Raw genomic sequence first — 23,234 nt, forward strand, 5'->3', positions numbered from 1 at the left:
CTGGTAGGTGGAGAGACAACAGTCCCGCGGCTGATTGGCAACACGATGAAGGAAGAGAGGCCACAAGCAACTAGAGATCCTGGTAAATATTTTTGTCTTGGTTAAGAGAGGTTTCAGAGCGACCTGGTGATGTGATTTGTAGAGGGACCAAAAAGGGGTGGGGGGGAGTTGATGCCCTTTTTGATGAGCTAAAGGACTGAAAAGGGTTAGTATGTTTGTTTCATGCTTGTTTTTTTACATTAGTGAGTCAGATCATTTCTACCCTGGAAGGCTTTATGGCCAACTGAAGAACTGGGGTAGTGAAAGGCTGTCAATCCAGAAAACTGTGTGCAGTACCCATCAGCCCCTCTCAAAAATTAATATGGGAGAACCAGACTGGTTCAGCGAGGGTGAAGGGCCTGGGAAAAGCCTCCTATGAAGAGTAACTGAAAAGATTAGGGTTGTTAGAGAGGATACTGATAAGAGGGGACAGGATAAAAGGCTATCAAACAAGAGATGGGATAGAGAAGGCAAATCGGGAGTGTCTGTTCTCCCTGTCTGCTAGTACAACAAGGGGATGTTCAGTGAAATTAAAAGGTGGCAAATTCAAGACTGATCAGAGGAAATACTTTTTCAGACAATGTGTGATTAAACTGGGGAACTCACTGCCGCAGGAAGTTATTGAGGTCAAAGACTAGAAAGGATTCAAGGAGGGAATGGATGTTTTTATGGATAACAAGAATATCAACAGTTATCTCAATTAATGATAAAGATTTTGGAAGGGATATAAACCCTCTCTAATTTCACCTCTCCTGGCCCTTGGAGTCTCCTAACCTGGCAAAGTGCGGACTGGCACCGTCTGTGTGGAGTGGAGATGCCAGGTATGTGGAAAGCCAGTCCCTTGGAGACTTGGAAGGGAGAGAAGCAATGATGGTTGTATTCAAAACAGCTCTGTAGACATGGAGGGAGCAGGATGGGTGCTTGGACATCTCACAGGGTGTTAGGCCCTGCATGGAGCAGAAGGGAAAGTACTTGGTTGTATGAATGGACAATCTCTTTTGCATCATGGTAAGTGGAGAGGTGATTGTCCACATGCTCCCTGTCCTGAGAGCGGTGGAAGATAGGATAACAGACACAAGTTAATAATTCTGTGGATTACAGTAGCAACCTCAGTTGAGCTCCATTGTGCCAGGCACTGCACAGACACACAGCGAGAGACAGTCCCTGCCCCAGCTGAGATCAGGGCCCCGTTGTGCCGGGCGCTGCACAGACACTGAGGGAGAGACAGTCCCTGCCACAGCTGAGATCAGGGCCCTGTTGTGTTGGGTGCTGCACAGACACTGAGGGAGAGACAGTCCCTGCCCCAGCTGAGATCAGGGCCCCGTTGTGCCGGGTGCTGCACAGACACTGAGGGAGAGACAGTCCCTGCCCCAGCTGAGATCAGGGCCCCGTTGTGTTGGGTGCTGCACAGACACTGAGGGAGAGACAGTCCCTGCCCCAGCTGAGATCAGGGCCCCGTTGTGCTGGAAGCTGCACAGACACACAGTCCCTAACCCACAGAACTTGTCATCTAAATAAACAGACACAGGATGGGGAGGAAAGCAAAGACCGAGAAAGGAAGTGATTTTGACCACACAGGTCATTAGCAGAGTCAGGAACAAAACCCACATCTCTTGAATCTGAGGACAATGCACCATCCATATTGGCCCTCAGTGGCTTAAATATGAGATTTCACAAACATTTATAACTTGCCTCGGAAAGGAGATAATAAATTGAGGTTTTGCACTTTTATTTGCTTCGTTAATATATACTAAGATATACTAAGAAGGAACTAATTTCTTTATGATGACTAAGAATTCAGGGGATTTTTCTACCCTGAAAATCTCTATGGAGAACTGGCAGGATTAAGACCCCACAAATACTAAGGAATTTGGGCCAAGATTTCCAAAATGACTAACGATCTTGGGTGTCTACTGGATGCTCCACTTAAGACTACAGCTGGCTGGAAAATGCTGGTCTTCCCCCTCTCCCCCGGCAGAAAAATTCAATGTGAACAAAAAAAAAATTGTCATTAAGATTCCAGCTAAAAATTTTGACTTTACATCAAAAACTGAAAATTGTTGACCAAACCCCAAACATTTTGGGCCCAAAACTCAAAACTTTGTTTCCAGTTTTCCAACTATCCCCCCTCCCCATTCCCCACCCCAAGTAAAGCAGACAAAGTGTGTGTGAAAATTTTCATTTTGGTCAAACCCCCAAGCCTTCGATTTTCCTTTGAGAAAAAGTTTGGATGGAATTTTTCCCCGGGTTTTGCATAGCTGAAACCCTGTAGAAGGTCTTGATGATCAGAAAGTGCTAAAAAATACACACACAACAGGCCACTTCAAGAGGTCTCCAAGTTGGATGTCCAAAAATTGAGGTTCCCCAAATAACTAGTCATTTTTAAAAGTCCTGGACTTGAGCAATTAGACAGGAAGGGTGGCTGCTCCTGCTTTTAAATCTAAAAGTCCCAGATTCAATCCTCATACATGATCCAACTGTGGATGCCTTTGAAAAATTGGCTAATTCATTATGTGTCTAAACGGGAGCTGAGCGATTGAAAATCTTGTCCCTATGGTGGCTTTATACCCTCTATCACCGAGCTGGTCAGAATTTTTCAGTGGAACAGTTTATGTCGGAAAATGCAGTTTCATTGAAATCAACACATTTCACAAAACTCTCTCCATTTTGACAACACGTGATGTGAAAGTTTGAAAATGCTTTGTTTTGCCTTTATCATTCTATTTTTTGTTTTGGCTTTTATATTATAATCATTTAAATATGAATTATATAATATATTAATTTGATATTATACCTAATATTAAAACATTATATGATATTTCAATATTATCAAAAGAAAACATGGGAAATGTTGATATTGACTTTTCATCTCTAATCGGGATGATTTTTTTTAAATACCAGAATTTCTCCTGGAACGGAAATTCCAGATTTTGAGCATTCTGCTCTTCTAAGACAAATCCTGGGCTGCCCGGTAGCTCTCAACTAACTTAGTGATGGTCGTGAAAACCATTCTCCCCATCAACCACTGTATGGCCCCAAAGTCTCCAGTCTTCCAAAGGTGGTTAGGAAAGCTTTTTCATTGAAAAGTGGCCTTTTAAAAACTAAATACATATTTTCACAAAAAGTTATCCAAATTCCTCATTCGTTGTGCTTTCGTTTTCAAATTTTTGCATTTTTTTAATTAAAACCATTAGCTAAAAAACTGGAGGGGGGCGGGGGGCTGTGAGTGTACCAAAAACCCAGGTCTCCTTTTTTTCAATAATTTTCTAAAAAGGGGAAAAAATTATTTCTTTAATTGGAAAAAAAAAAAGTGGGTTTTCAAACTCTTCCAAAATGAAAGTAACTTCAAAATTGTTTACAAAACTAGTTGTTGACGATTCGCCCACCCTTAGCATGTGGCCCTAAAAGATAAGCAGGGTGTTTAAAGCAGTAGCATTGGAACACGAGACCAGTCAGTCTCTGCAGGAGAGGTGGTGAAATATACAGAGCTAGATTTAGCCTCTCCTGCCAAGAGCAGGGCCGGCTCTAGGTTTTTTGCCACCCCAAGCAAAAAAAATTTTGGCTGCCCCCACACCAACCCTGGGATCTCACCCCCCCATGTCCCCCCTGGGTTCTCTCTCCCCCCCCGCACCCCCTGCCACCCCAGCCCTGGGCTCCCCCCACTAGTGCTGACTCCGCCCGCTCCCCCCTCACCTCCAGCCGGTCTGGCGCTGGCAGGGTTTGGGTAAGCAGCGGGGCTCCCGGGCCGCGCCTCAGCCCAGGGTCCCTCCAGCCAGGGCTCCTGCCTCCAGACCGTCCGGGACCCGGGAGGGCAGAGCTGGGGGATCGCCCCCGGCAGGGGGCTGAGGAGCCGGAGCAGGGTAGCCCCAGAGGGAACGGAGCCCCGGAGAACGGGATGTGGGCCCCGCAACGGCAGCGCTCCTGCCCCTCTATGGCCCCGCTGCTGCCTCTGGCCACCCTGCCGCAGCCCTTGGGCAGCTCGAGCTGCTTCGCCCAGCCCCGGCTGCGGCGCCAGGGGGCAGCACCCTGAACCACCTGCAGGCGGCTCCATGTGCCCCGCGGGGCAGCCCCCAGCTCTGAATGTCCCCCGCTCGGAGCCTGCCCGGCCCAGCCACAAGGTGCAGGCGCTGCTCCCCCACGGCGCGAACCGCAGCAGCCCCAGGGCACCCCCCCACGTACAATGCACTGCTGTTGCCAGGGCCGGCTCTAGGCTTTTGCCAAAAAAAAAAAAAAAGGTGGCTGGAATGCGGCCCCTGAAAAATGTGCCGCCCCAAGCACGTGCTTGGTTTGCTGATGCCTAGAGCCGGCCCTGGCCAAGAGGCAATTACCAGTCATTGCAGTTCTCACCCTACGGCTGCTACGTTGGCTGCTTGTGACAATCGCCTTCAATGTTGTTCTTTTTCAGCTCTCAGCTACAGTGCATTCGAGATCAGAAGATTCCAATTGCTCTGGGTGTCATCATCGCAGTGCTGGTCTCCGTTATAATTGCACTGAGCCGGTGAGTGCAGAGGCCCTGACGCCCCTGATCTCAGGGGCTAATTCTCAGTCCCTCCTTTCGTGGCCACAGTACAGGCTGGGCACTGGGCCTCCCCAGGAGAGGAGTGGGACAGGGGTTGGGAACCTGGGGGTCAGGCAGAGGTTGAGGGGGATGTAGGGTGTGTGTCTCCGTCGGGTGTTTGACGTCCCTTCTCTGGCAGGGACCCACATTCAGACACCAGCTCCAGGAGCAGGGCGATCTCTGCACCACAGCGCTACTTGCTTATTTTCAGTGAGAGCGCCCCCAGGCTTGCCCGCCCCCCATCGCCGCCGCGTGCCCGGACGACTGGATCGGAAACCGAGGCAAATGCTACTTCTTCTCCAAGATGGAAGGGAACTGGACATCCAGTCAAAGCAAATGCTCTTCACTCAGCGCCTCCCTCGCTGTGATTGACTCCCTGCAGGACCTGGTGAGGGAGAGACGCTCGCGCGTTGCAAACACAGCTGAGGGTTCCAGACAATTCTTCAGTGCGAGCCACTGACCCGCGCCGCTCAGGAGGTGCAAAGCGATGGGAGGCCGGTCCTGAACGGCCAGCGTTCGGGGAATCTCTGCTGGCGCAGGTGGCATAGTCCCCATGAAGCAAGAGCTCTGCTAACCCCAATGCATCGTGGGTATGAGGTCACCCAGGGATACTAAGCCAGCGGCATAATTTAAAGCAACTGCCCTGACTTAGTTCTAGGCTCGGCCGAACTCCATTTTTATTTCGACAGATAATATCAATGTTTATTTTTAAGCATTTTTTTTAAACCATCAATTTACATTTTCGCAGTAACGGGGAAGTGACGGGAGGCTCAGACAGTAGGGGGCGTTAGCAATCATTCTTTAGTGACAGTAGAGTAGGGGTAGTCAATTATCTTTTGTCAGGGTCCACATTGTTTGGTCAAGGTCAAGGGCCAGACTCCAGAGAAAATAATAATCATAATTTTAAAAGATTTCTGGAGTACGTTCAAAAGCGTCTGGTAGTTTGGATGGGCCCGCAGGCCGCATATTGACTACTCCTGCGGTAGAGGTTGAGATTCAAAAAACTGAAGCTTTTTGACCTTTAAGAGTCTGGCCACAGGGAACTTGCAGACTGAAAATGGCTCGGCTGGACGTGTTCATGGGCTAAAACCGCCCCAAATACTTCTGGTCAAATCCTGTGGGACAGATGAACAAGTTCTCCCACAGCCCACTATGGAGAAATATAATATATGGAGATATACCTATCTCATAGAGCTGGAAGGGACCCTGAAAGATCATTGAGTCCAGCCCCCTGCCTTCACTAGCAGGACCAAGTACCTATTTTTCCCCAGATCCCTAAGTGGCCCTCTCAAGGATTGAACTCACAACCCTGGGTTTAGCAGGCCAATGCTCAAACCACTGAGCTATCCCTCCCCCCAAGGGTGCTAGGAACCCTAGAAAAGGATAGTACACGCCCACAGAAGCTGCAGTTCTGACTTCAGTTCAGGCCTGTGTATCGCGATAGCGACACACCAGCACCATTCAGATGTCTGGGTTCCACTCCAGCACGGGCTTGGAAACACAAGTCCCAAAGACCTTCGCTTAGCGTGCGGTGTAGACATTCCCAAATTGTCCGCATCATATGTCAAAGGACAAGGTAAATAGCCTTAAACAAACCGCTAATAAGTTCCCAAGCAGCATTTTTGTTATTTTGCCCAGTTGTAAATTTCAATTATCGATGAAAATATGTTTTCATCAGTTTGTGAGTGGGTGTTGATGAAACAGACATTTATCGGCATTTACCTTTAAAAATCTAATCCTTCCAAGCCAACTTATTTAGCTGGCCCACATTCCCAGAGTACCTGAGCACCTCACAATCTTTAATGTATTTAACCTCACAACTAGAGGTGTGTGAATAATTGATTTTTTTGGTTTGGTGGCCAAAATGAAAAATCCAAGGGGGAAAAACTTGGTTCATTTTGAACCAAAACTGAATTTGGGTGATTTAACTCAACCAAATGAAAGACCACAAGACATTTAGTTCAGATTCAAACTAAACATTTCCCATGTCAGTTCAAAACAGAAGGTCAAACGAGTTCATTTCAAGGTTTTCACAATGAATCATTTTCGACATCTTGGTTTTCAGTGTTTTTTGGCCAAAAACTATTCACCAAATCCAACTTGATTATGGTATATAAATACCTTCATGGGGAGAAAATGCCAGGTAGTAAAGGGCCTTTAGCTTAGTGCAGAAAGTCATAACAAGAATGGCTGGGAGCTGAAGACAAAGTCAAGTCAGAGATTGGGCACAAATATTTAACGGTAGGGTGCTTAATCACTGGCACAAGCTACTGAAGGAAACGACAGGTTCTCCGTCTCTTGAGGGCTTTGAATCCAGACGGGGTGTCTGGCTGGAAGATCTGCGTTAGCCAAACACCAGTTCTTGGGCTCAATAGCGGGAGAAACTGGTGAAAGGTGAAGGCCTGTGTTAGTCAGAAGATCAGACTGGAAGTAGAAGGGTCCCTTCTGGCCCAAACTCTATGAACCTATGAAATTTCTCCTGCTAAATTTGGGGCAAGAGGGTAACTTTGAGGACATGCATCAGAGTTAAGAAGTGGATACCAAAGCATATGCTTCTAAGGGGGAGAGCAGCTCCTGGGGAATCAAAGGCGGAGGGTAATTGAGGCCGGAGAATGAGGGACATGGCAGATATTTTGCTTTGCTTTCTGTAGGATTTCATGCTGCGCTATAAAGGGCCCCCTCACCACTGGATTGGCCTATGGAAGGAGCTGAACCAGCCCTGGAAATGGCCCAATGGAACCGAATTCAACAACATGTGCGTCCTTTTCTCTCTCTGGGGTACAGAGAACTGTAATAATCCCTTGGGCTTGGGTCATTAGCAGGAACAGAACCCACATCCACAAAAACAACTCAGCAGCTGGTGCCCCCATGTGGCTGGGTGCAGGGTGGCTGGGCCTTCCCCTTGGTCACCTCCTCCTGTTGGGTTGCCCACATGGGTTTCCCATGGCCTAGCCCTCCAGGCTGGTTGCCCAAAAGTTCAGTCCCCTTCCAGGGCATTGAAGTCCAGCTGTAAGTTGGACAGGGCCCAAGCTGGCATCCCCCAGCTGGCCTCTTCAAGTCCCTTCGGCCAGCTCCCCCTGTAGGCCGGCAGCAAAGTCCTTCCAAATCAAACGGAACCGCAGTCTCCTTTCACAGAGCAGCAGGTCCCGTGGCTTCTATCAAACTCAGTCTATACAGACAAGACAAAGAATAAAAGGGGAAACAACCTTGTCAGAGCAACAGAGCCAGGATTAAAAAGCAGATCTCCTGAGCCACAGACCTGGCAGCTTCTCTGTATGGACTAGGGAATGCCTGTTGGTTTCATTTACAGTCCTCCTTCCTGCCTGTTGCAGGTTTCCAGTGAGAGGGGAAGGGCAGTGCGCTTTCCTGGATGACATTGGTGTCAGCAGCTCCAGATGCTACTCGGAAAGAGGTTTCATCTGCAGCCGGCCAGACGATTGCACTAGAAGGAAGCGAAGCGCCGCCAGAGGGGACACCGTCTAAGCTTAAGGGACCGCTGCAAACTCTTCAGTGATCGCAGAACTTGCACAATGGTCATTTTTAGGGGGCATCCTACCTCTGCAGCCATGGCTTTGCGCAGACGCCTGCAGAAATCCCAGTGACAAACACTAACCTCCTGCAAGATTACTCCGTTACCACGCTGGGTTTTAAACCCTTTTTGTTTTTAGAAAAGGTGAACGTTGGGATCCCCTTGATATAATTCTGTGACCTTCATAACGAACTCAGATTCTGCAGAATCCCCGTTTTTTTGTTTTTTTTTAAAGTGTAAGTTTCTAGCCTTTGTGGTTTCGAAGAGAACTGTTCTAATACGAACAGAGCTTGAGTCTGCAAAGAGCCTGCCATGACTCAGGGTACATCTACACTACAGGGGGGAGTCGATTTAAGATACGCAAATTCAGCTACGTGAATAGCGTAGCTGAATTCGACGTATCGCAGCCGACTTACCCCGTTGTGAGGACGGCGGCAAAATCGATTCTGCGGCTTCCCGTCGGCGGCGCTTACTCCCACCTCCGCTGGTGGAGTAAGAGCGCCGATTCGGGGATCGATTGTCGCGTCCCAACGGGACGCGATAAATCGATCCCCGAGAGGTCGATTTCTACCCGCCGATTCAGGCGGGTAGTATAGACCTAGCCTCAAAAAAGTGCCTTATCATCAGGGCCGGTGTAACCACTAGGTGAACTAGGCGGCCGCCTAGGGAGCCAAGATTTGGGGGTGCCAAAAAGCAGCGCCCCCCCAAAAATGTTCACACTATTGCTGGAAAACAAATGAATAAAGAAAAGAGAAACGTCGTTGAACTCGCATTTTAACTTGTCGCTCTTCTCTCGTACATTACAGCTATAGTCTATGCATTGCAGGGACAAGCGTATGCTTCACTACACTACAAAGTGGCAACGACCTCATTTCTCTCGTCGCGCGCAGCCATTACCCGTTCCGACAGCTGTTTATAATGCCAAGTTTACTAGTTTTTGGAGGTTGTCGACTGAGGTTAACTATTTTTGTTGAGTTGTTTCAGATCTAAGACTCTGGCAAATTGCATCATTTCGCTAATACATAACATACTGACACAGTATTTGCGTGTATATGTTTATCATGTGTGAATATGCATGTGTAAGGTGTTGAAATTTGTCATATTGATATTGTCAGTTGTATGACAGAATCATTATTTTAAGATGCATGCTATGTTGTGCAAAGTGAAAACAATAACAATGTCAAAACTGTCAGTTTATTCATTTATTTTCATTAAATATGTAGACTAAATAATGAAATTAATACATTTTCAAGCCGAACGTGTATTAATTCTAATGAACAATGCCACATTATGCAGTATTCATTTTTGAAAGTTTATAATAAGTGATGCTCCGGGGGGGAATGGAGGGGGAGTACAAGGTGCAAGTTTCTCCTAGGGTGCAAAATAACCTTGCACCAGCCCTGCTTATCATGGAATTGGTGTGTTAACTCTGAAACCTATCAATGGCTGTGGGATCTAGACCACCCAACATGACCCGACTCCAGGAAAGAGATTTTCAGATTTCAGGCCTCTGGACTCTACGCTATCACCCTAAACTTTGGGGGAAGGCCTAAAAATCAGAGTGCATTGAAATTTTTCATTTAGAAACATTAAAATTTCAAATTTTTAAAAATAAGGAGAAAATGTTTGATAAATGTCTCTTTTTTTCCCCGAGCCAACTCCGCTAGAAATGAAGTGGTAGAGCCTGCTGGGACCCTCCTTTCAATTCCATCTCAAAAACTTGATGACATGGTCTGAGTGGATCAGGGGGAAACATATTTTGAAAGGAAACCTTTTTCCTCCAAGAAAATGGCTTTTTACCAAAAACAAACGTGTCTGTGTAACCCTTGAGAGGGTTTTATTGGACCAACTTCTGCTGGGGAGAGAGAGAGATGAGCTTTCAAGCTACACCGAGCTCTTCAGGTCTGGGAAACGTACCCTAAACCCCCCTGTATTCACACCCTACACTCCACTGCAATTATATTTGCCCAAAATATACCGTGTAAGAGATCATTTGAATACTAATAGCATGCTGGCCAAATGCATGTGTTAACCAAATACGTGAAGTTCTGAATTCCCCGTGTATCATGGTCCTAGAACACGCCTGTCCTATAGACAATGTGGCTTTGCCTCGGTTTATATATTAGCCCGAACAAAGGGTTCAAGCAAAGCAGCAGGGGTTGTCTTGAGCCCAAACTTGAGACAGAGAATTAACCCGGCTCCTGCACCTCAGAGAGACACAGTCATGGGCGGCGGGTGAAGCTTTCCCTGGGGGAGGTTAGCTCCCCGTCCCGCCTTTTCCACCCGTGGCCCCGCCCCCACTCCACTCCCGCCCTGGCCCTCCCATGCTCAGACCCCTCCCTGCTCACCCCCCCCCCCCGCCCACCGTGTCTCTCCTCTCCTCCACCCTCTGTGGGGACAGGGGGGTGAGGAGTGATGCAGTGAGCAGCAGGCGGGGTGGTGTCTCACGGGGGCAGGGGATGAAGAGGGACATGGCAAGTGGCGGGCGGGAGGGGCTCACAGAGAGCGGTGGAGGAAAGGAGGGATGTGGTGAGCGGTGGGGACATCTGGAGGGGGAGGAGAGGAGGGAGGGACTCAGCCAGGCAGCGGTGGGCAGTGTGGGCCTTGAGGAAGTGGGGCAGCAGGGAGGGGAAGCGGCGGAGCGCAGGCGGGGCCACCACGGCCCAGGCGTCTGGCGGCAGGGTGGTGGCCCCACCGCCCATGGACGCAAGAGACTGAATCCCCATGGGGCCTTCCGAACTTTGAAAACAAAGACAATTCTTTGGGACAGAGAGATTCTCCATCCTGATCTGCCACTTAAGACGACAAGGAAAACCAGCACCTTGTACTTCTATGGAAGGCCCTGAGGCCATGTCTACACTACAAACTTATGGTGACGCAAGTTACATTGGCCGAAAGCTGCCGCAGGTACGACATCGCTTGTGCTCATTTATACTTGGCTCCAGAGTCACCCAGAGGGGGGCACAAGTGGGGCAATTTGCCCCAGCCCTGGGCCCCGCAGGGGCCCCACGAGCCCTAGCCGAAAATCCCTTTCCTCACCCAGCGGCGGTCCGGGTCTTCAGCGGCTCTTCGGCGGCGGGTCCTTCAGTGCTGCCGAAGACACGGAGCGACTGAAGGACCCGCCGCTGCCACAGACTCAGAGCACCGCCCAGTGAGTACAAGCGCTCCCCCACTTTGCCCCAGGCCCCCTGAATCCTCTGGGCGGCCCTGCTTGGCTCCCTGCGATGGCGGTGCGCGTACTCACCGAGAGCGCTTGTATCCATCTACAGTGATGTGCCCCATGGGTAGGTGCCAGTTGCCACTGGGAAGTTTTGGCCATGCAGGATGGGGCCAATATAAGTCACACAGGGTGAGGTGGGAACATGGAGTCAAGTTCCCAGTGTGTCACTGCCCAGACACACACAGCGAGAGACAGTCCCTGCCCCAGCTGAGATCAGGGCCCCGTTGTGCCGGGCGCTGCACAGACACTGAGGGAGAGACAGTCCCTGCCCCAGCTGAGATCAGGGCCCCGTTGTGCCAGGCGCTGCACAGACACACAGGGAGAGACAGTCCCTGCCTCAAAAATCTGCCAATCTAAATAGACAACACCAGATTATTATCCCAATTTCACATGTAGGGAACTGAGGCCGAAGAGGATGAAGTGACTTATCCGTGGTTACACAGAAAGTCTGTGGCAGAGCCAAGAATTGAACCCTGGTCTTTTCACTCTCTGCCTTTCCCCCACAGCCACCCTGCCTTGAGTGGTGGCTGCTAGAAAATAATTTAAAAAATGAACAACAACCTCTTCTTCTCCCTGGAAATTCAGGTTCCAGCTCCCCTACGTTTCCCTGGAGACTATGTAAAATGCCGGAGAACTGGTAGGATTATGATGATACCAGGGAGTCCATACAAGGGAAACCTGATTCATCAAGACAAGAAGAGATTCTCTCTTGAAAACGCCTAGTTGTTTATTTGTTAACTCCAACACTTGGGAGAAAAGCAGTCTACGTTAAAGACTCACTAGCTCCGCTTCTTCCATTAGCCCTGTGTCGTGACGTGCCTGGATTGTCCTAATCCACCCCGGTTCATCTCATAACTGCAAGATTGCTGGATGCCCCACCCCAGCTCCCTTTAGGCTGAGAGCCGGTGTGAATGTGAACAACAGCAGAGGACAGAAACAGTGTGAGAACTTTCCGTTCAGTAGAGGTGTGATAACATCTTGGGTGCAAGGTGTCTAGAGCTCTGTTAACCACACGCTTGTTTGCTGTCTGGTTTTGCTAAAACTCTGGCGATGTTTCCCTTGCCTCACCCCTCCCAACACCGTCTGGCTCACAAAACCCATGTTCACTGACCTCACAGATGTTATCCACATAACAGGGTCGGCCGCCCCCTGCGTACCCTCTCACGGCCAGGTGTGACGCCTCGGTGCCCTGCCTCAGTTTCCCCTCGTGGGCCCTCAATACATTCCAACAGTCCACAAGTCCAATCAAAGCCCTTCTTGGGGTACCATAAATTCCAAAACAAACAAGAAAAGGTCTTCCGGCCCAGCCTTAAGCTGGGCCTAGACCCTAGACCTCCTCCCTGAGTGTTCTCTGGGCGGCTGGCGGAGACGTAAGGCCTGGTCTGCCTTCTCCCCAACAGAAACCAAAACTTTCAGCTGGGTTTTTCTATCCAACCACAACACCCTTCCTCCGGGACCACTGCAGCAGGCTTCACTTCTTTTCCTCTCTGGCTGTTTCTAGAGACCAGCTACCCTCTCTGGGTACCTCTACCCTGCAAGAAAAGCCCTGCAGCATAGCCGCGGCTGGCCCAGATCACCTGACTTGTGTGTTTCTTTAATGCCTTTATTACTGATTCCTAGCAGCACCCACTCCGTGCTTGGAAGTTTCCAAGAAGCGGGGAGAGGGAGTTCAGGATTAGAGATGATTTAAAAACAAACAAAGAGAATTTCCATCCCATGGGAAATTCCCATATTTTGAGATTTTTGTTTCATCCCAAATTGTGACAGAAAGTCAAGAGACTGATATTTTTCTAGGAGCAAAACGTTCCAAAACATTTTTGGTTTGGGAAAATGTCAATGAAAATGACATTATTTTTTAGATTTTTGGTGACATTTTCAGTGGAAAACTTTGACTTGTTGAAAACAAAACGTTTTCAGAGAAAATCTGGGGGGTGAGGGTGGGAATCAGTGTTTGGTTTTCTGATGGAAAAATCAAATATTTCTGAGGCCAGCAGGAACTTTCTGTGGAAATGGGCATTTAGCCAAAACACGCCAATTGTCCATCCAAAAAACATTGTTGGAAAATTTCCCACCAGCCCTACTTTCAAGCCCATTTCTGGACTGTTGGACATGAAAAAACAAGACGAACGTTAAGAGCTGACGGCTGTGAGTGGCCGTCTCGCTGGGTCTGGTTTTATTACCATTTATTCCTTGAACGCAGACTAAAGCCGTGGGAAACAAGTGGTGATCCCAGACACAAGACTGTCTGTGCATTGGCTCTGTATGGTGCTCGAAGCTGGGTTCTACTACCTAACTGAGGTAGGATCCCCACTGATTTTCATTACACTTGGGCACCTACCTCCATTAGAGACCTCTGCAAGGGCAGCCTAGAGCACAGTTGTGTTGGGGGAGAAAGTACAATATATTTAAGCCATTCCCCTAAGCCCACACAGTAAGGAGGGGGATGGGACTTCAATCGAGACATTTCCTGGTTTGAGGGGATGTTGGCCATTTTAGCCCACACATAAGCTACCATTACACAGTACAACCCCGCTCATCTCCTCCGGTGACAGCCATGGCTGGGGAAACAGTCTATGCTTATTTAAACATCCCTGGAGATCCTTCCTCCAGAGGCAAAGTGGCTCCATCTCAGCATCACAGTGAGTTTTGCTTTGTGGTGTTTAAACAGGGCTGGTGGATTCTGGGGGGCTGGGATCTTGTTGGCTGTAATAGGTTTTTAACCAGCAGCTTGAGCGATGAATGGGAGGTCGGGGGGTCAGGCCCCCAGATGGTGGACATGGACATAGCTCCACTGAATTTAGTGGGGTCACTCTGGATGTACCCCGGTATAATTCGGATGAGAAGCTGGTCCTAACTCCAGCAATTTCACTGAGGTCACTCAATTTTCAATAGGGGGTAATAGGTCAGATCAGAATCTAGCCCTGACTCCAGGAGGGGGGAGAAAATACCTAACATGTCTTTAAAATGAATGTAATCTAACCTGGGACCAGTGAAATCTAACTCTGCATGTCCTGGGTTTGTTATGTTTGGCTTTGGGATAATTACATCCTCCCTGGAAGGTTTTGAACCATAAAAACCTGATACATTCTCTCAGCCTTTCCAGCTTCATGTATTTTTTTGCCTTGAACTAAACAGAGGACTAGAGGCTGAGCTTCGGGTTACCATCAGTCCGGGTTTTCCCAGAGATGACCTCTTTTTTGGTCCTCCTATCTCCGTCCGGGTAGACTTCTGAAATATAAACAAGTGTCTTCAGAAGTGGGCAGCCAGTGAGCAGTGGCTGCTGGCTGGCTGCCCAGCTCTGAAGACAGCGCTGCTGCTGGCACCAGCGCAGCAGTAAGGGTGGCATGGTACCTGTGATGTTGCACCTCATAATGCTTTATAGAAATATGCTTGTGTGTGTAAATATGATATAACTGGAATATGTTTTATGCTACATATGCCATGTAACATATCCCTGCAAAGGTTATGATCTACTGAATATATTCATCCTATTTGTATACATGTGTCATTTTTGTATTTGGAGTTATGAATATTGGCTGCGTACTTGTTTGATTTTAAGTAGCCTCAGTGAAGAATGTGGTCAGCTTCTTGAGAAAAGACTATTCTCAGTAAGTGCCCAATCAAGAAACACTTAATCTGACAATAGATTTTAATAGATGCCAATCCACATCTGAGCTTTCCTGGGAACGTTCCTATAGAGAACTAAGTCATGTATGGACATGTGACTTGCCCAGGTGACACCAAAACTCAGTCTTGTAAAGGGGATTCTACACGGGGGTGGGGGGGGGTAGGGTTCTACCCAAAAGAGAGAAACTATATAAAGTCCTGGGAGACCCCTCCATTTTGTCTTCAGCTAGCTCAAGAGATAGCCTCTCCACTCCCCAAAGGATAACTGAAAGAAACTGGAACAAAGGACAGTAACCACAAGGGTGTGAGTGATTGCTGGACCCAGACTAGAAGGAGGCTAGTCTGTAAAAGAAGCTTACTGGAACATCTCTGAGGGTGAGGTTTCATCTGTAATCACTTTCTTACTGTACTAGGCTTAGACTTGCGTGTTCTATTTTATTTGGCTTGGTAATTCACATTGTTCTGTCTGTTATTACTTGGAACCATTTAAATCCTACTTTTGTATTTAACAAAATCACTTTTTACTTATTAATTAACCCAGAGTATGTATTAATACCTGGGAGGGGGCAAACAGCTGTGCATATCTCTCTGTCAGTGTTATAGAGGGTGAACAATTTATGAGTTTACCCTGTATAAGCTTTATACAGGGTAAAACAGATTTATTTGGGGTTTGGATCCCATTGGGAGCCGGGCATCTAAGTGCTGGAGAAAGAGCACTTCTTAAGCTCTTTTCAGTTAAGCCTGCAGCTTTTGGGGGACGTAGTTCAGACTGGGGCCGTGTTTGTAGCAGGCTCGCGTGTCTGGCTCAAACCAGGAAGAGCACTGAAGTCCCAAGCTCCCAGGGAAAATGGGCTCAGAGGTCGTTTCACACATCAGGTGGCAGTTCCCACGGGGGTTTCTGTGATCCAACCTGTTACAGTACCCCTCTTCCCATTCCAACTCCCCCTCCTCCTAGCAGTGTCCTCTATTTGGGAACTTGAAAGATGGTAACCCTACCTCAGCTGGTATAAATTTGCATAGCTCTAGGCACTTCACTGGAGCTACGGCCGCTGTACAGCAGCTGCGGAAGTGTCCCTAGATTCCTCTAGCCCCTAGGACCAGGTCAGAGTAACGTGAAATGCTTTGACTTGCTCGTGAGACGGCATCACTGACCTCATTCCCTGTTACAGTCTGACTGCCAGATCCCCGGCACGGGTACAGCACTGTAGCTCCCTTGCAATGTACAGAGCTTTGCTGATTCACAGCCGCTGAGGATCTGGCCTTGATGGCTCCATTTCCCAAGGTGCTCAGCACTCACCAGTGGCGCCAGGGCTTCGGAGGGTCTCAGCTCTCATTTAGGCACCAAAATAAGGGCCTAGATTTTCAGGAAGGCCCAGCAGGTTGGGTGCTGAGTGAAACTGGCTGGGAATCTGCCACCAAAATGTCTTTCCACTGGGAAAAATGAAACAAAATGTCGAAGTCAGTTTGACTTGAACTTGTGTCTATTTGAGCTGCTGCAGTGCCCCATGGGAGTTGTAGTTCACCTCTCTCCTGTCCCCATTCTCCTCCATGGGCTGGAACAGACTACATTTCCCATGGTGCACAGCAGCCTCCCCTCTGGCTGAGTCACCACAGTGCACCATGGGAGTGCAACACAAACATGACCACATATGTCCAGGCATGCCCTGGCAGGTGTATTACATCTGTGTCTGAGCATCTTCTCCCTGTTTCACCAAAGGGGGTGGCGTGGGTTTCTTGGTTATTGTGCGATGTTTGTGTAACGCTGACAGACGCTGGTCGTCGACGGGCAGGATTGAACCTGGGGCCTCTGGAGCTTAGCACATGAGCTAAAAGCAAACTGGCTGTGAACTAAGGCTGTAGAGCAGATTCATTTTCTCTCTCTCTCTCTCTAAGTGGTCTCGGTGCCACTAGAAGGGACAGACACCACCCCCAGAAGTTGAGTGGGTTACATTTGCACAGGAAACATTTCTAGAGTTATGTAACATTCAGAATACCAGTTTCCAAAATTGGTGGAGAAGAAACTTGTCACCTGAGGCTGGGTGGGTCTCAAAGCTGACTCAGTCAACACTGAGAACAATCGACATCCACAAAGAGGTGGACAAATGGAGAGCAACAAAAGTGATGAAAGGTCTAGAAAACATGAACTATGAGGAAAGATTGAAAAAAACAGGCGCGTTTAGTCTGGAGAGGAGAAGACGGAGGGAGGACATGATAATAGTTTTCACGTACATAAAAGGTTGTTACAAGGAGGAGGGTTAAACATTGTTCTTATTAACCTCTGAGTATAGGAGAAGCAATGGGCTTAAATTGCAGCAAGGGAGGTTTAGGTTCGATCTTAGGAAAAACTTCACAATGTCAGGGTGCTTCAGCACTGGAATAAATTGCCGAGGGAGGTTGTGGAACCTCCGTCACTGGAGGTTTCCACAGTCAACCTGTGGAACTCTTTGCCGGAGGATGTTGTGAATGCCAAGGGTTCAAAAAAGAACAAGATAAATTCGTGGAGGATAGGTCCATTGATGGCTATTAGCCAGGATGGGCAGGGATGGTGGCCCTAGCCTCTGTTTGCCAGAAGCTGGGAATTGGTGATAGGGGATGGATAACTTGATAATTCCCTGTTCTGTTCATTCCTCTGGGGCACCTGGCACTGGCCACTGTGGGAAGACAGGATACTGGGCTAGACGGACTTTTGGTCTGACCCTGTATGGCCGTTCTCATGTTAACAGGTTAGACAAACACCTGTCAGGACTGGTCTAGTTATTACATAGTCCTGCTGTGAGCACAAGGGACTGAACTAGATGACTTCTTGAGGTCCCTTCCAGTCCTACATGTCTATGATTCCCTGTGTTTTCAGTCTGGGGCAGATGCAAACTTGATTTTGACAAGATAAAGCTCTGGGACTGTATAAGAGAAGTGAAACAGGTACAAATGTTACATGGAAGCAACAATTCTGCCATCAGGTGTCTCATGAAAAGTGGATCCCAGCTCTCTGGAAGAACGGACCATTGAGTGAGAAATACCTTATTAGCCAGGAAAGGACTATGTTAACAAGTACAGGCTGTAGATTTCCTTTTTTTTTTAATTATTTTATTTTACCTATAACCGTATGTTTCCACATCCTTTTACTGGCTTTCGTTTTGAATCTGTAGCTCATGCACTCTTAAAAGAAACTTCAATTTGGTTTTACTGGAGCCACGTCTAAGTGCCGCATGCTAGTGAGAGTGCCAAACTGATGTGAAACCTGTAAACTGGGGTGCAGTGCTTTCCCAGAGCAGCGGATCGATGTGCATTGCAGGTGTCCAGAAGACAAGGGACTGGGCGCCTGAGTGTAACAAAGTGGGGCGTATAAACTACAGAAAAGACGGGACTCGAGGAGCTCAGAGCGGAACGCGGGTGTTGCCGACAGCTGGTAGCTTTGGAAGGGTTTTCCCTGGTGGGCACAGACAAGGCTCCCTCCTGCTTGGAGCAGATAGCAGCAATTTGCCCTGGACCCCTCGGGTTTCCCCAAAAAGTGTCACAGGGAGTCCCTTGTTTGTAGTGGGAAGTGGAAACAGGCAGGGCCAAATCGTCCGAGGGTAGAGACCCCCTTGCAACTCCAAAGGCCTGCGAGTGAAGCACATGGTATTAGCTCAACAGTGCACATTGACTCTTGCAGATCGCCCGCGGTGCCCGTACTGGCATTGGCTGGCTCTGGGCCTCACATTGGCTGGGAACGTCGTGCTGCTGGGAGTGGTGACGGCGCTGGCTGTTCAGGGTGAGTGTGCCAAGACTGTGTGTTTGGGCTGCACAGCAACGCACCATGAACGCAGCACAAGTTGCTGGGCTCAGTGCAGGAATGGCCGGGTGGACTTCTCTGGCCTGTGTGATACAGGAGGTCAGACTAGACCAGGGGTGGGCAAACTATGGTCCGGGGGCCGCATCTGGTCCATCAGACATTTTAATCCAACCCTCAAGCTTCCGCCGGGGAGCGGGGTCTGGGGCTTGTCCCGCTCCACACAGCTCCCAGAAGCAGCGGCATGTCCCACCTCCAGCTCCTACACGTAGGGGCAGCCAGGGGGCTCCTGCACACTGCGTCTCCCCCAAGCGCTGCCTGCAACTCCCTTTGGCCGGGAACGACGGCCAATGGGAGCTGCGGGGGCGGCGCCTGCAGACGGGGCAGTGCGCAGAGCCACCTGGCCGCGCCTGCATGGAGGAGCTGGAGGGGGAACATACCGCTCCTTCCAGGAGATGCTTGAGGTAAGCACCACCCAGAGCCTGCACCCCTGACCTCCTCCATGCACCAACCCTCTGCCCCAGCCCTGATCCCCCTCCCACCTTCTGAACCCTTCGATCCCAGACCGGAGCACCCTCCTGCACCCCAAACCCCTCATCCCCAACCCCACCCCAGAGCCCGTACCCCCAGCTGGAGACCTCACCCCCCCGCCGCACCCCTACCCCAGCCCAGTGCCCCCTCCCATACCCTGAACTCCTCATTTCTGGCCCCACCCCAGAGCCCGCAACCCCAGCCAGAGCCCACACCCCCTCCTGCACCCCAATCCCAATTTTGTGAGCATTCATGACCCACTGTACAATTTCCATACCCAGATGTGGCCCTCGGGCCAAAACGTTTGCCCACCCCTGGACTAGACCATCATAATGCTGCCTTCTGACCTTGGAATGGATGAATCTATTACACTGCTGCACTCTAGGCCAGATTCTAACTGGTGCAACTAACTGGTGTTGCTCCATTTATTTGCGCCAGCTCGGAGTCTGCCCCCATTGACCCCAATGGGACTTTGGCCAATTCACACCAGGTGGAGATCTGGCCTATTGACTCCAATGGAGTGCTGGCTGATTCATCCCAGCCCTGTCTTTTCCAATCTCTAGCTTCCAACAACCACCCACAGAGAAATTTTCTCCAAGGTTCCCTGAACCCATCACTGACCGGAGCCGACCCAAAAACGATGGAGAACGAAACCTCAGCTCAGCCCAGTCCTAAAGGAAGCGGATGCAGCGACTTGGAGGAGTTCCGCTCTCATCTGCGGCAACATTTGTGTTATACACAAAACAGCCAGCTAGCAGGTAACCCCAGCTCATGCTGCCTCCCGCAGTCACTGTTACAGGCACTGACTGTTCCCAAAGCAGAGCCGCTCTCGCACCCCCTCTTCTCTCCCATCCCTTCTGATCTGTTTAATATCTCCAGGGACACTCAGCCTCAGCAGTGACAGCGAGTAACTGCAGACTTGAATCATTCCGGCAACTTTAATAGAATCCTGTCGTTTAGCTGTCATGGGACCAAGAGACGCTGAGATGGCCCCGGCCCCAACAAGTTCACAGTGTAAATAGACAAAACACTCAGAAGGGGAAACTGAGGCACAGGACAGGCCATGACCTGCCCAAGGACGCAGCAGGCTAGTGACAGGGCCCAGAATAGAACACGGCTCTTCTGAGCCCTAGGTCGGGGTCTCAACCACAAGACCAACCTTCATTCTAATGCCCACCAGAGCTCTGCGCCTCTATATTATCCTTCACCTGAAAGATGGCACCGCCTGGGGAACAGCATCTGGTATGGAGTCAAGAGCCCCCCACTACTGAGTCACACACCCCTCCTCCCTGCTGCACAGCACCCCCTAGTTCAATGGGACCGGGGTGAGCCCTGACTGTGAGCGGAGAGCGCCCCCTACAGAGTCCCCCATCCCACTCCCTGCAGCACAGCGTCCCCCAGTGCTGGAGTCTTGGGGTCAGCCCTGCGTGTGAGCAGCCACGAACCCCAATCTCATTCCCTACAGTGTCCTCTAGCCCCACACTGGGGCCTTGGGAACAGCACGGACTGCAGAGAGAGAACGCCTCCTACCGAGCCCCCACACTGCTCCCTGCAGCACAGCGCCCCCTGCTGCTGGGACATTGGGGTCCAGCCCGACTGATGTTTTAGTCTTGCCCACATACTGATCCCATCTCGCCCACATACTCACCTCGTCTCTGCCGCTAGGCCCCAGTCCTGGGTTCAGTAAAGCCCTGAGCATGAAGGCTCCATGCATCTCTGTAAAGGTGGTCAGCCCTGTTCAGAATGATCATTAACGACACCTCTCTTCCATTTCCCCCTCCAGAGAGTTCCAGCTGCAAACTCTGCCCCAAGGACTGGCTGCTGCATGGGAACAAGTGTTACTGGTTTTCTACAGCGATTAAAACCTGGGAGTGGAGCCGTGACGACTGTTTAATGAAGAGAGCACAACTGCTAGTGATCGATGACCGGGAGGAGATGGTAAAGAACGTGCTATATTCAACTGCAGGATGTGTGTTGCTATTAATTACAGCTGGTCCAAAATCACAGTTTTCCCTCCAGTGGCAAATTAAAGAAACATTTTGGTACTTTTTGCAATAAACTTTTGTTGTGAAAATGAAACCAACTTTTCGTTTCAGTTGTATAAAACTGAAATATGTCGAATTTTTTTCTCATTCCCCTCCCTTTTCTCCCCTACTGAATCCAACAGACTGAGTCATGTCCCTAGTAGATTTGTCTGCCCCTTGACCTTGACCATGGTTGAGATGAGGTCCCATGTGCACAGCAAGCAACTGGGCCAGCGAATCAGAGCATGTTCTGGTCACTCTGACATGTCGTCCATTTCACAGGCGTCCATAGGGAATATTACACGGGACCAACATCAGGTGTGGATTGGACTTAACATCACATCCCCAGGGAGGACGTGGACCTGGCAGGACGGATCCCCGTTAAATCAAACATTGTGAGTGATTCCTCATTAGGATTTTGATCAGTCTACAATAAATAAACCAGTTATCAAGAGTTTTGTCCTGGATTTCAATGGGGCCAGGATTTCACACACACTGGTTTATGGTATAGGGCCCTAATCCTAAAATGCTTCTAGACGTGCTTAATGTTAACTCTCCTTGAAGCCAATGGGGTGACTCACGTGAGTCAAGTTAAGCGAGCAGATCATACGTCCTTGTGAGATTGGGGGCTCAATCTGCATGTCCCATCAATCCTTGCCAGAGCTGGCTGTGAAGCAGGAAAAAGGAAAAAAATATCACCCCCCCTCGCCATTTTTCATCAACATTTGATCAATTTCAAAATTCAGAAAGTTCCAACCAACTCTACGGTTGAAAACAATTCACACAATTTAGCCAATTGTGTGTGTCCATTTCCCCCCGACACACAGAAATGGCCACGTTTCAAAGGGGAATTGCAACATTGGGGAAAAAAATTTAGTAATTTGGATCTTTTGCCTCTCTGCTGAACTTGCAACGAAGTGCCCAATGGCTGTGCTGGTTTCCGTGCCGTGGACACTCCCTACCCCCCAAAGGACTGGCTTTAAACTTATCAACTCCGTCCATACACTTGACCATCCGGGGAAAGGCTAGAAGTGCTGGATAAAACTACAGCACCCTCGGAAGAGACGCACGGCTACTATCGATCCTCTTCCCCAACTCTCAACACACGGACAGTGACTGTCCCGTTTGCTCTTTAGGTTCCCCGTTTTGGATCCTAATAATGAGAACAACTGTGGCTCTGTGAAGAAAAACAAGATCGATTCTGAAATCTGCCAAACTGAGTTGAAATGGATTTGCCAGAAAGCTGCTGTCCTAGTTTAAGGAGCTGGATTTGTGAGCTCTGTTTGCACAGGAGGAATGTAAAAAGCTCTGTATATTTCATCGTTATTTCAGCTATTAAAAACGACGGGTGAGATGCTCAGCCGGTGTAAATAGTATAAAAGTCAATGGAACGACACCAACGAATGACTGATTGGCGGGTGGGGGGAGGGGGGACCGGAGGGAGGGCTGAGGGGAATCAAAACGATCAAATCCACGTAAAAGTAGAAAACAAAATTTAGAAGTGAAAATGGCCTATAGAAGTGGTCATGAAAAATCTCAACTCAACCGAAATGGTTCCTTTAAAAAACGAAATGACTTTGAAATTCTCTTGCATATTTTGACCAGCTCCAGGCCTGCTACATCGTGGGATAACTCCACCAGGCCAGGTTAATTGTGGGAAGAAGGGATCAAATTCCCATATTTCCACCTGCTGTATCCCAGAAACAGGGGCGGCTCTAGGCACCAGCAAAGCAAGCATGTGCTTGGGGCAGCCCATTTGCAGGGGCGGCAGGGATCCAGTCTGGGAGCTGAGAACCAACAGGGGGCCCTGGGAGCTGTAGTTCCTTGGTTAGCTCCCTGCCTATAGAGCCAGCCCTGGAGCTGGGAAAGAACTACATTTCCCAGCATTACCTTGGTCACTACCAACAGGAAAGAGGGGGAGGGAGTGAGGAAGCTGA

General features: G+C 49.3%; 1 protein-coding gene across 1 annotated transcript; it reads left to right on the forward strand.

The window, feature by feature from the left end:
• The first annotated feature begins 7 nt into the window (after positions 1-7).
• On the forward strand, positions 8-22,657 carry LOC122172125 (killer cell lectin-like receptor subfamily F member 1). Its single transcript, XM_065564291.1, has 10 exons — positions 8-82; positions 4,445-4,537; positions 4,809-4,985; positions 7,249-7,352; positions 7,930-13,985; positions 18,626-18,724; positions 19,837-20,031; positions 21,057-21,211; positions 21,580-21,692; positions 22,434-22,657. Exons 5-10 carry the CDS (start codon positions 13,901-13,903, stop codon positions 22,555-22,557), a joined length of 771 nt encoding a protein of 256 aa, XP_065420363.1. The 5' UTR covers positions 8-82; positions 4,445-4,537; positions 4,809-4,985; positions 7,249-7,352; positions 7,930-13,900; the 3' UTR covers positions 22,558-22,657.
• Positions 22,658-23,234: the final 577 nt, after the last annotated feature.

This window comes from Chrysemys picta, chromosome 12 (genome assembly GCF_011386835.1).
Source record: "Chrysemys picta bellii isolate R12L10 chromosome 12, ASM1138683v2, whole genome shotgun sequence".
Classification (NCBI taxonomy): Eukaryota; Metazoa; Chordata; order Testudines; family Emydidae; genus Chrysemys; species Chrysemys picta.

Coding starts and splice junctions, on each gene's coding strand:
- LOC122172125 (XM_065564291.1), top strand. CDS start 13,901: ATGGCTGGGGAAACAGTCTATGCTTATTTAAACATCCCTGGAGATCCT. Junction 20,032..21,056: donor ACAAAACAGCCAGCTAGCAG/GTAACCCCAGCT, acceptor TTCCCCCTCCAG/AGAGTTCCAGCTGCAAACTC. Junction 21,693..22,433: donor TCCCCGTTAAATCAAACATT/GTGAGTGATTCC, acceptor TTTGCTCTTTAG/GTTCCCCGTTTTGGATCCTA.